A 13,383-nucleotide genomic window follows, 5' to 3' on the forward strand; every position below is an offset into this window, starting at 1 on the left:
GTATTCACAAGTTGGCCATGTATGCTAAGTTTAGTCCAGATCTGTCATCTGCTGGGTTCACTATTCTATAGATAAGGGTGAACTATAACTCTCTGATGCCAAGGTCAATCACCCACAAACCCTGCTAGTATTCACAGTTGGTCATGTTGGGTCTGTGTGCCAAGTTTGGTCTAGATCAGTCACTTGCTGAATTCAGTGTTCTTTGGATAAGGATGAACTATAACTCTCAGATGCCAAGGTCAATCACCTGAAGTTGGCAGTGTTGGGTCTGTGTGCCAAGTTTGGTCCAGATCCATTATTGGTGAGGTTCAGAGGGCTCACAGAATACAAGTAAACTATAACTCCCAGAGTTAAAGGTCAATCACCCCCAAAGTCCATCTGTATTCCCAGTTGGCCATGTTGAATATGTGTACCAAGTTTGGTTCAGATCCCTCATCTGCTGAATTCAGTATTCTTTGAATGTGGGTGAACTATAACTCCTGGATGTCAAGGCCAATGACTCCACCAAACTCCACCAGGATGCAAATTTGGTCAGGTTGGATCTGTGTGGCAAGTTAGTTCCAGGTTCATTGTTGATGGGGTTCAGAATGCCCTTAGATTGCATGTGAACTATACATCTCAGTCCCTACAACTCCTAGAAATCATGGTGAATTCTCCCCAAACCTCTCCAGTATGTTCAGTTGTTGATCAATTCCTCTGTTTGCCGTGTGCCATAGTAAAGGATAGGAAAGGGTTAAGGGAGAGGCAGTGGGCTGGGTCATGCAAATGGAGAGAGAAAGGAACACTGGGATGTGCTCGCTGTAACCTTAAATGTCCTGGGAGGGAGTGACTTGGTGGCTCCTCTGCACTGAAAACTATAGCCCAAAGGCTATCTGTGTGAGCAGACACCCGTGTCACATACACACATACAGATTTTCACTTTTATTATGTGTATAGATTTAAAATGATACATTGTCTTGGTACCAAGTGGATCCATTCACACACATACTTACCAAGCTTCTCACAAAGATTTGGTCAAGTCCTCTGCAGAAGTGACGGGTGTAGATGTAGCGCTATATCGGGTGACAACCCTACATCTGAAAGACCCCCCTTTACATATCATTTTACAGTAATTCTAGTCTATGTTTTATGTCTTCTTGTCCCATGGCAATAACAAACTGTCCTTTTCATGCCAGATTAGTTCCTTTCATGTCCTGGTTCCTTGGTATGCCCTATTGCACTTGTCAGGAAGATTCCCTTTGTTGTTTTCCAACTTACCGTATATACTCGAAGATAAGCCGAGTTTTTCAGCCCTTATTTATGAGCTGAAAAAGCCTCCCTCGGCTTATAATCGGGTCAAGGTCAAGGCCGGCAACAGAGCCTGCAGGCTATTGCTTGCAATATGTGATCTATTTCTCTCGTCTCCTCCCTTATCAGTGTGTTTTCTTTTGCAAAGCCTCCCTCGCTCTTAATCAAGGGAATATTTTCAAAAGAGAAAGACACCCTTGCAAGTCAGGAAGAAGAAAAAATATATATTCATTAATCTTATGAAAGCATTTCCCCCTGAAATATTTGTTAAACTATCCTACAGATATATAGGCATTAACCCCTTGCAAGCTTTTGCCGTCTTTATGTACCTATATATGTGTAACTATATGCATTAATTTTATATATGAATTCCCCCTCATATGTTTGCAGGTCTTTGCAAATACTTTATACATATAGATCCATGTACCTGTGTATCTGTAGCCATACATATACATTATTTTTATATATGAATTTGCCCTCATATGTTTGCAGGTCTTTGCAAATCCTTTATACATATAGATCCATGTACCTGTGTATCTATAGCCATACATATACATTATTTTTATATATGAATTTACCCTCATATTTTTGCAGTTCTCTGCAAATATCTATATAAAGAGAGATGTCTGGATAGATATGAATATATTCTTACCTACCTATATATATGGCTTTCAAATATTACAGGGGGGAAATGAACACACAAATATATACAGACATGTCTAGATAGATATGAATATATATGTGTGTGTGTGTGTGTGTGTGTGTGTGTGTGTAGGGCTTACAAATATTGTAGGGGAAATGCACACACACACACAGAGGGGATTTGCAAACGTTTCAGGGGGAAATGCATATGTGAAATTAGTATCTATAATTATAGATCTATATCTAGCTCTGCATTGATTATATAAGCATTGAATGTTTGCCTGTTACTATGTTGAAAGCCCGCCTGAGTCCCCATGGGGAGATAGGGTGGGATCCAAATGAAGTTTTTTAAAATTATTATTATTATTATTATTATTATTATTATTATTATTATTATTATTATTATAAGGTTATTGTTGATACCATATTGTTTTTGTTGCCCCGACTTTTCCACTTCTAGCTAGTTTATTGTTTTTCTTTGAAATACGGTAAATATTCAAAAACATTTAACCTACTGATGCCTCGATTAATGACATTTTATTGGTATCTATTTTTATTCTGAAATTTACCCATAGCTACTGCATTTCCCACCCTCGGCATATACTCGAGTCAATAAGTTATCCCAGTTTTTTGTGGTAAAATTAGGTTCCTCGGCTTATATTCGGGTCGGCTTATACTCGAGTATATACGGTAATTCACTCTTAATTCCTCGTGTTGAAGGGACAATCTTCCAGGCGTAGTACTTGTGAACAGTAGTCCAAGAAGCAACTCCAACTGAACCAACAACTTCTCCAAAAATTGACCATTGAGTCACACTGGAGAACACTTGAAAGCAATGAGTAGTATAGGCATAGCTCAAATAACAAAATTTTTGACAGTACTTCAGATTACTTGGGATAAATGTAGATGCAGACCAGGACTCGGGGTGTTTCTGGTTTTGCCTGTTTTCGTATTTCATGTCAAACTTTATTAAGAGGCGACCTTTCTGCATCCAGGAACTGATATCCTCCAGGATGGCTTAGTGGCATAGAAAATTCAGACAGGATTTTTAATGAAATTCTGCATCCATGGATTTGAACATCCAAGAAAATATTCCAAGAAAAATAATTCCCAAAACACAAATCTTGATTTTGCCCTCTTATATAAAGAACTAGCTGTGCCCGGCCACGCGTTGCTGTGGCTTTTTGGATTTGTTTGTTGGCCAGGTGGATTAGCAGCAAACTCTCAAGCAACCAGAGATGACTCTCAGTTATCTGACATTGACCACTCCCCAAGGGTGCCGGTTAAATGAGAGTCAACTGTCATAGCATTAATACAAACTCGCAAGCAACCAGAGATGACTCTCAGTTATCCGACATCGACCGCTCCCCACGGGTGCCGGTTAAATGAGAGTCGACTGTCATAGCATTAATACAAACTCTCAAGCAACCAGAGACGACTCTCAGTTATCTGACATCGACCGCTCCCCACGGGTGCCGGTTAAATGAGAGTCAACTGTCATAGTATTAATACATACTCTCAAGCAACCAGAGATGAGTCTCTAATGTTCTGACCATTTCTAATTTAAACTAAACAGTGAAACTGAGGCCCTGGGCTGATTGGGTTGCTAGGAGATCAAGTGGGTGGAGCTTAGCCCTCTAACTGGCAGCTATTGGATAAAAACAATTATTCCTTTCCCTCTAATTAGGACTTCATTTTTCTTTTCTTTTTGTTGTATCAACCTAGAGCCGTGGATGATGGGTTGTGTTGTCAAATTTTGAAGTTGGGGGGCCTGTAGTTTTGCTGTTTTGTCCGGTGCCCTGATTCCATCACTCTTTTATATATATAGATTTTACCATGCCATAGTAGATCATGGGACTTGAGCACCCACATATTTTCATATCCACAAGGGTTCCTGGCACCTAACCCCAACAGATACCCTGGGCTCACTCTATAACTCTCAGAATCCCAATGGGAATTGTAGTCCAAAGCAATATTTCTTTTCCCGGGACTTTTCTGCTTATCTCAGTTTCTGCTTTGCGTAGTAAAATAATTCTGCAGGCTATTCTTGCCAAACATTGCTGTAAAAAGAAATGTACAAGGTGACAAGGTGTACCTTAAAGATAAGGGTTGCATTACATTGTGTAACACAATTTTTGTTCCTGGGTTATAAACATCATTTCCTAATTGGTTCTACAGTAGAGTCTTGCTTATTCAACCTTCGCTCATCCAACGTTCTGTATTATCCAAGGCAGTCTGCCTCCCACCCGGATCCACAGTTGTTTCTCTAGGCAGCAACGCCCAACAACAACACAAGTGCAGCCACGCTCCCAAACAAATGGCAGACTTGCAAAACATGATGTTTTGGTGCTTAATTTGTAAAAACCATAACAATCATCAAAATAGTTTATTGTACGGGCCCAAGGCCATGACAAAAAGCAACACATGCACACAATAGTACCCTCGGAGCAATAGACTCCAGAGATACTGAGCAGAAGCCATAATCATGCTCCCGCAAGGAGCTAAAACAATGCCAGTTAACAGGGTTTTAAAAAAAACATATTGCAAAAGAGTTCACATACAAATGCATATTGTGAGTCCACTTAATGCTTTGAGTCTCCTCGGCAGTTGATGGCAATTTTATCTAATTCTATCTTTCTGATCTTTTTTGCAGAAAGAGCAAACAGGGCTACTTTGTGAGTTACATAGTCATTTGTAAACATAATTTGACGCTTAATAGGCTTTTCCTTAATCCCTCCTTATTATCCAACATTTTTTGCTCATCCAACATTCTGCCAGCCCATTTATGTTGGAAAAGCAAGACTCTACTGTATCTTAAAATCACTGAAAAAGTTTATTAAACTGCAGAAACTTTGGGGTTTTTTTTTCAGGAAGGACATCATGCTGCACATTTTGCTCTAGTTTCTGAATGAATATCTCCTAGAGTGAACAAATGGCAGCCAGAAAAACAAAGTTTCTGGAGTAGAACAACTCCTTTCAAAGTAAGGACCACACAATTAAACAGGAAATAACACTTCAAACCAGGAACAGAAAATGTTTCACATGTTGTTACATAATGTTATCTGCCACAAAGATGATCCATGGAAATATATTGTGTAACCAAGGAAAGTATTGCCATTGAGCCTGACATAACAGTATCCCTTCAATGGCATCATTGTGTTCATGTTGTTTCCAAGCCAAGCCAACCCTAAGGTGAACCTGTCACCTTGTTCTTGAGTTCTTCAGTTTGCAGAGGAGCTTGGTTCTCTTGCAAAGTTGTTTCTTTTGATGGGGAAGTCCACCTTCCACGACATGGTCCTTACAGGTATTAAAGCTCCAGAGAAGGTGGAACTTCTCTGAAGATCTGAACAGTGACCTGAGGATCAGAGATTTGAACAAAAAGCACAGGAAAGTGAAACTGCTCCTGTCTCCAAAATTTGGAGATGCTGAAGAAGAAGCAACCCTGGAGAAAGCAAGGATACCGGATGAGGGATGCCTGGATCGACAGCAGTATGTGTGAAAAAGATCTTGGGAGTTTTCATGGACAACAAGTTAAACATGAGCCAGCAATGTGATGTGGAGGCAAAAATAGCCAATGGGATTTTAGTCTGCATCAATAGGAGTCTAGATCCAGGGAAGTCATACTATCCCTTTATTCTGCCTTGGTCAGACCATATCTGGAATACTGTGTCCAATTCTGGGCACCACCGTTGAAGGGAGATATTGACAAGCTGGAAAGCGTCCAGAGGGAGGCAACTAAAACGATCAAGGGTCTGGAGAACAAGCCCTATGAGGAGCGGCTTAAAGAGCTGGGTATGTTTAGCCTGCAGAAGAGAAGGCTGAGAGGAGACATGATAGTCATGTATCAAGAGGTGAGAGGAAGTCATAGGGAGAAGGGAGCAAGCTTGTTTTCTGCTGCCCTGGAGAATGGGACGTGGAACAATGGCTTCAGACTACAGGAAAGAAAGGAAGATTCCACCTGAACATGAGGAAGAACTTCATAACTGTGATAACTTTTCAGCAGTGGAACTCCCTGCCCCGGAGTGCAGTGGAGGCTCTTTTAAACAGAGGTTGGATGACCATCTGTTGGGGTTTCTTTGAATGTGATTTTCCTGCTTCTTGGAAGAATGGGGTTGGACTGGATGGCCCGTGAGGCTCTTCCAACTCTATGATTCTATGATTCTAAAGCATAGTTGTGTTCTGCTTCTCTGTTCCTGTTGAATGGTAAATTCAAGGGGATCAGATGCCTGGATCTCCTATTCTTCTAAGTGCCAGATGAACCAGATGGCCTCACACCACTTTGATGAATCCTACCAACCCATATGAAGGCATAGCTCTCCTTGCACATAACTGAGCAGGCCAGCTTGTGGCATTCTTGTGGCTTAAACCCTGGCACTAAATAATTGTAATGTAATAGGCACCCCAATGCTGAAGAAGCAACCTCAGAGAAGTCGTAGTCATTTTCTGCTTCTCTGTTCATTTCTGAAGATTTAATCAATGATATGAGGATCAGAGGGAGCCCCGGTGGCGAAGTGTGTTAAAGCACTGAGCTGCTGGACTTGTGGACCAAAAGGTCCCAGGTTCAAATCCCGGGAGCGGAATGAGCGCCCGCTGTTAGCCCCAGCTCCTACCAACCTAGCAGTTCAAAAACATGCAAATGTGAGTAGATCAATAGGTACCGCTCTGGCAGGAAGGTAACGGTGCTCCATGCAGTCATGCCGGCCACATGATCTTGGAGGTGTCTACGGAAAACGCCGGCTCTTCGAATTAGAAATGGAGATTAGCACCAACCCACAGAGTCAGACATGACTGGACTTAACGTCAGGGGAAAACTTTTACCTTAACTATGAGGATCAGAGATCTGAGCAGAAACCAATAGAAAGTGAAGCAGTACTTTTCAGTTTTCTACGTATCGATTTGGGCTGGATATAATATCCTAGAGCAAAGTTTCTTAAACTTTTCCCGCTGTGATCGAGAAATTTCAACATGAATCCAGGTATATAAAAATTGTATAAAATCAAACATCTACTGACAATAAATCAGCATTTGGAGGGTTGCTAGGCAGGCTGATTTTCCTTTTTATGAAACATTTTCTGCAGAATCCACTGCGTATTGTTGCTAATAGATGCATGTAGGTTTCTCTGTTGCCAAATTTGTCATGACCCTGACACTGAACTAAGGGGTCAGGATACACAGTTTAAGAAGCAATGTCCCAGAGAGCTCTATTTCAGACTGCAATCCAGAGCGTGTTGACCACTTCCAGCTGATATGGCAACCACCGGCTTCTACTTGTCTGGAGGAGACAAGAAGACCATCCCAAGCTGATGTCCAGAGGAGGCACTTTGAAGAAAAATGTTCCAGTCCACGAGTGTGTCTTTTTCACCATCACTATCTCAAGAAGAGAAGCCCCAACCAAAGAGCCATGAGAGAAAACAGGGGGTTCTGAGACAGCCCCGAACTTCCAGATCTGGATTTCCAAGTAGAACAACACTCTGGCTCTCGATGGTAGGGCTCGATGCAGCCGGCATAGGCCATGACATGGGCAATGTAGTTCTGCTCCTGGATGCCATGGAAGAGATGGGCCATGGGGCCTTGAGCCATGATGGCCACGTCTTCTCCGCCGTGGGTCTCGGAGGCCAGAGGGACGGCCGCCTGCTGTCTGTAATCCATTTTGTCTAGAAACACAGGAGGAGGAAAGACAAAGGGGAGAAAGTTAGAACCTCACAAAACAGAGCTCCATGTGATTTTGCTCGTAATTGATTAAAAACCCATAATGAGTAAAAACATGAATTGACTGTGGAACATTTCTCACTAGATTTTCCTTCAAAGATGTTTCTATGAAAAAGTCACTGAAGCAAGAATACAAATGTACCCCTTATTGCATAACCTATTGGAAAATAACTACATCCAGTCTCTGGGCACATATCCTTTTGGCAAATGTGAATCTCCATGAATATATGGAGACCACCTTTTGAAAACCACTAGTCAAGAAAAGCATGACCTTGCTAGAAGTCAACTTTTTGAACAAGTGATATTCACAAGCATTCATGTAATGGCACACAGGTAACTCAGCTGTTAAACTGAAGAAACATGTCTTTATACTGCCAAAGACAAAGGCATGCCACTGCAAAAATATATTTGATTAGCAGAGGATGGTTGTTTCTTTTCAGCTGAAGTTGCCCAAAAGATATGCACTCACTTGAAACCTCTTAGTTAATATGCACACAGGGATAATAAATAAAAAAGAGCCTCCTTTGAAAAATAACATATCTTGTATACTCATAAACATCTTGTATTAATTCACCATACAAGCACATTTCTTATTAATGTTCAGTTATAGATAGGATATAGCTTCTCCGTGTTGAGTACACAGGATATCATTCTTAATCAATTGTCCATAGTCTTTTTTTATATATAAAATAATCTGTATTAGTTTTAACAGAATAATAAAAAGAAAAGTCCCAAATTGGGAGGAAAAGAAAAGGAGAGAAAAAGTTAAGAGAAGAAAGGAAGGAAATGAAAAGAAAGAAAGAAAGAAATTAAGAAAGAAAAAGATTTTAAAAGTGAATATAAAAATGACTTCTCGGCAGTTTCTTCAAGGTAATTTGCCTTTTCTTTCTTTCCTTAATTTCTCCTTGAATTCTAACTCCTTTTCTTCTTATTTCCTTCTCCTTTCTGTTGAGGTTATCTTTCTTTCTCTTTATATTTTATCTTTCCTTGTCCATAGTCTTTAAGCATAGTTGTACTTACAGAAGTCCATAATCATACTGTATCCACTGAAGACCAAACACATGCATGCATCCACCTCCACTGAGGTCTGATGCAAGACTGAATACAAAATGGAGTCCTGAGTCTGAACATGCTCAGTACAAATGCCTATAACCCCTCCCATACATATAATACAGCTTAGCAAATATATACATTAACAAATAAATAGTGAGAGGCTTGGGAGGTTGCTATTTCCAACACTCCTTCCCTCCTCAAAATTACTATGCATGTGAATTTTAACCTACATTTTATTGGTGTGGTCTTGTGTGAATTTTTAATATGTATTTTAACAATATTGTGTTTTATCACTCTTTTTTAACTCTATGGTACCCTGCCTTGACCCGCCAGGAGAGGTGGGTAATAAATATTACAATATTAGTAGTAGCAATAGTAGCAGTAGTAGTATCATCATCATCCTCCTCTTTGGCACTGGAGCCAAATTGAGTGGCAGTGTCCTGAACGGAAAATGTTTCCCCTGATATGAAAACCTCAGAAACTTCCTGGTTGGGACATTGGATGTTCAGCATCTACACTCACAGTTCAAAGTCCTGGAATAAGAACTGCCAATGCATTGTGGTTGTCTGTCCAGAAGCACATTTGTCATCAGTTGCTGAAAGTGGCAAGATTACTCTTTAAGTTGTACATTTAGTTACACAGTCTACTGGTTGTATAGGACAACCCCTGTATCGGTGGGAGATATGTCCCCAGATTTTGTGTGGATGGATACACAAAACCGTGACTCAATACTACAGAGTCAAGAGAGTTGTACAAGGTGTTTAGCCTTTTCTTCCAAAGAGTGTTTGTGCCTTGGCAAACTACAATTCCCAGGTCTCCCTAGATTTGGACCATGGCAGTTAAACCAATGTCAAACTGCACTGATTCTGCAGTGTAAACCACCCTTAGACCTGATCCCAAAGCTTTTACTGGGTTCCAAGTTTCATCCAACAAGGTACAGGTCAAATTGAATCTGGATCTTAAGGAAGTGAGAAAATTATCTCGAGGGCAAAAGTTAGAAGCCGAATTAGGAAGCAGTGCCAATCTGTTGACAGATACGCTTTGTGGCAAACCCAGACAGTTGGACTGTGGATGGTTCAGTGATCAATTGCCTGCTTCGCAAACAGCTATTCCTAGCTTCAGTCTCTTGCAAATCCATCTAGTCTAGCCCTCTTGCAAGCAAGAATTCACAACTACAGCCATACCTCAATTAACAAAGCCTTTGACAACAATTTTTCAGGCATGGACAAAGTACGGCCCTCCAGGTGTTTTGGACTTCAACTCCCACAATTCCTAACAGCCTACCGGCTGTTAGGAATTGTGGGAGTTGAAGTCCAAAACACCTGGAGGGCCAAAGTTTGCCCATGTTTGCTCTATACGGACAGGCAACTACACCTCTGGTACTGGTAACAACAATGCCTCTGTCTATATAGCCTTCCTGTCGTAAAGATCAGCAAAATCAAAGAAGGAAGATCTCACCAAGGGCCACGGAGCTCACATTCTGGCGGGTGCCATCCTTGAGAGCGTAGCCCGGTCCGTTTCCATAGAGGATGCTGGTGTATGAGCGGTTGTCCATCGCCATTTTGGGGGCCAGGCCTAGGAATATACACGTGACACAATCACATACGCAACACAGTAGTAGCAGCTCCTTAACATCAGGTGGAAATAATGGGACTCGTATCCCATGGTGTCAGCTCCATATTCCATGGTATCAAATTAAGAGGTACTTTGCTGCATCTCCATTCATTCCCATCCAGACTGGCATGGCTATGGTGTATGTGAATTATGGGAATTCCAGGGCTTGTTTTATGGCAATCATCAGGGCAGGACATTAATAAAGGGCCTGGAAAAATCTGTTCATGGACTACAACTCCCTGAATCCCCCAATATGTCATGCCATCAAGACTAGCATGGCTACGGTGTTTGGGAATGATGGGAATTTCCAGTGCTCATTTTCTGGCAAGAATACATTTATTTTATTTATTTACAGTATTTATATTCCACCTTTCTCACCCCGAAGGGGACTCAGGGCGGATTACATCACACATATAGGCCAACATTCAATGCCTTAACATAGAACAAAGACAGAGACAAACACAGCTCTGAGCTGGCCTCGAACTCATGACCTCTTGGTCAGAGTGATGTGTTGCAGCTGACTGCTTTATCAGCCTGCGCCACAGCCCGGGCATGAATGGAGAGCCATGAAAAAGTTGTTTATGGACTACAAATCCCATGCTGGTGAGGAGTTCTGGGAATTGTAGTCCAAAATTAACTTTTCCCCACTTTGCTTGGCTCTGGGAATTTTGTTGTTGTGACTCAGCCTTTGTGTGACTCTAATGAGGATTCTGGGATGCAGTTTCGAGATGATGGGATTCAGATTCAGGATGAGTTTCAATATGACTCTGATGGGAATCATGGGATTCAGGTGCAGAGTGTTCCCGCTGTGGGAGATGAGGAGCAGGGAGGCTTTCCCACGGGAAGAAATGATGTTGTTACTGATGATGGTTTTCAGGTGCAAGAAGCAGGAAGGGAGAGCAGCTCCCAGCCTCCGCCTGATAACACTAACGAGCCCTGTGGCCTTGATGAGGCTGCTTCTCTAGATCGGGCTAGTCATTCGCGCAGAAGTCTCAGAATAGCAAATAAGAGGGAGGTCAAAGGGCAAAGAAATGCCTTCATGTTATGCTATTAAAACAGTCTGCTGAGAGGGAAATCTTCGTCAAAGCAATTTCCTCGCTTGAATCAAGAACCAAGTCTGCTTTCCTGTATTATCTTGTAGCTTAGATGTATCCTCATTTCTGGGACTTTGGCTTTGTTTTAAGGACCTTGTTTTATGCCTAATGTTTCCATGGATTTATTCTACAGCCTTGTTTTTGTAACTATCTTTTGAAACTGAACTTTTACCCTTTATGAACTATCGTTTCCCTATTTTCTAATAAACTACAAAAGACTACAATCTGTGTGCAGCCTGGCGTCTTTAGCAAGGTGAAGCTAACCTGAGGTGTGACATTTGTCTTGCCTTAATGCCTGGCATGAACTTTTTCCCACCTTGCCTTAATGTTTGCTCTAGTGTTTTACACTCCAGCCTTTCCATGCCATTTACAGAGATGCAGGACTACAGATGATGGCATCTGTAGTTCAACAAAATTGGATGGAGAAAGCCAATGCAATACAGTGGTCTGAGCACTCTGGAGACCAGGGTTTGAATTCTCATTTGGCCATGAGAATCCACTAAGTGATCTTTGGGCAAGTCACACTCTCTCAGCCTCAGAGGGAGGCAAAGGCAAGCCTCATCTGGACAAATCTTGCCAAGAAAACTCCAGGATAGGTATGCCTTAGGGTTGCCATAAGTTGGAAACAACTGGATGACATAGAGAAACAACACAACACATCGAAATTTAGGCAGCTGCTGTGGTTTGAAACAACAAAGATGAAATTGCTTTCAAATTTGGCTCTGTTTGGGGACAAAACATGGTGATACTGCCCCCTAGAGGACCCATGAGGCATTATACATACAATAGAGTCTCACTTATCCAACGTTCTGTATTATCCAACACAATCTGCCTTTTAGTATTCAATGTTTTTGTAGTCAATGTTTTCAATACATTGCGACGTTTTGGTGCTAAATTTGTAAATACAGTCATTACTACATAACATTACCATGTATTGAACTGCCTTTTCTGATGATTTGTTGTAAACATGATGTTTTGGTGCTGAATTTGCAAAATCATAACGTAATTTGGCATTTAATAGGCTTTTCCATAATCCCTCCTTATTACCCAACGTTTTCGCTTATCCGACATTCTGCTGGTCTGTTTATGTTGGATAAGCGAGACTCTACTGTGTAAATGAAACTAAAAGAATGTCTGAGGTCGGCATTAAATACAGAAACCTATGAACAACCAAACCTATGAATGCTTAACCCACAATGCATCCAAAATGTGCAGATATATAGGATGGGTGACACCTGTTGAAAACAGTCCATGTGAAACAGACCTAGGAATCTTAGGAGACCACAAGCTGAACATGAGCCAACAGTGTGATGCGGCAACTAAAAAAGCCAATGTGATTCTAGGCTATGTTAATAGTATTGAGACTGAAGAAAGTCAAAGTCTCACTCTATTCTGCTTTGGTCAGACCTCCTGACGTGGAATGAGACTGTGCGTCTAATTTGGTGCACCATAATGAAAGAAGATACAAACAAGCTATAAGGTTGTTATATGTTTTCCAGGCTGTATGGCCATGTTCTAGAAGTATTCTCTCCTGACGTTTCGCCCACATCTAGGGCAGGCATCCTCAGAGGTTGTATGTCACAACCTCTGAGGATGCCTGCCCTAGATGTGGGCGAAATGTCAGGAGATAATACTTCTGGAACATGGCCATACAGCCCAAAAAACACGCAACAACCCTGTGATCCCAGCCATGAAAGCCTTCGACAACACAAGCTATAAGGTGTCCAAAGAAGGGTGACCAAAGTGAACAAAGATCTGGATCCCTCTGAAGAGTGGTTTAGTGAAGTAGGTATGTTTAGCTTGGAGAAAAGAAGGCTGAGAGAAGCGGACACGAGAGCCATGTTTAAATATTTGGAAGTATGTCATCTTGAGGAGTCAGGCATGGTTTGTGCCACCCTGGAGACTAGGACACAATGGAGAAATTGATTGAAGCTGCAGGAAAAGAGAAGTTCTTCCCTAAATATTGGGAAGAACTTCCTGACAG

The 13,383-nt window shown here is 41.5% G+C and overlaps 1 protein-coding gene across 3 annotated transcripts in view; it reads right to left on the minus strand.

Moving 5' to 3' along the window:
- Positions 1–4,296: 4,296 nt before the first annotated feature.
- Positions 4,297–13,383, minus strand: part of LOC100566385 (intestinal-type alkaline phosphatase 1) — a 34,190-nt gene continuing 25,103 nt past the window's right edge. For all 3 annotated transcript variants that reach the window (XM_062976889.1, XM_062976888.1, XM_062976890.1), the window contains exons 10-11: positions 10,150–10,266; positions 4,297–7,583 (exon numbers count right to left, since the gene is read on the minus strand). In XM_062976889.1, the coding sequence (XP_062832959.1) occupies positions 7,297–7,583; positions 10,150–10,266 (404 nt within the window). In that variant the 3' untranslated portion in view covers positions 4,297–7,296. The remainder of the gene's footprint in view (positions 7,584–10,149; positions 10,267–13,383) is intronic.

This window comes from Anolis carolinensis, chromosome 3 (genome assembly GCF_035594765.1).
Source record: "Anolis carolinensis isolate JA03-04 chromosome 3, rAnoCar3.1.pri, whole genome shotgun sequence".
In the NCBI taxonomy this organism is placed as follows: domain Eukaryota; kingdom Metazoa; phylum Chordata; class Lepidosauria; order Squamata; family Dactyloidae; genus Anolis; species Anolis carolinensis.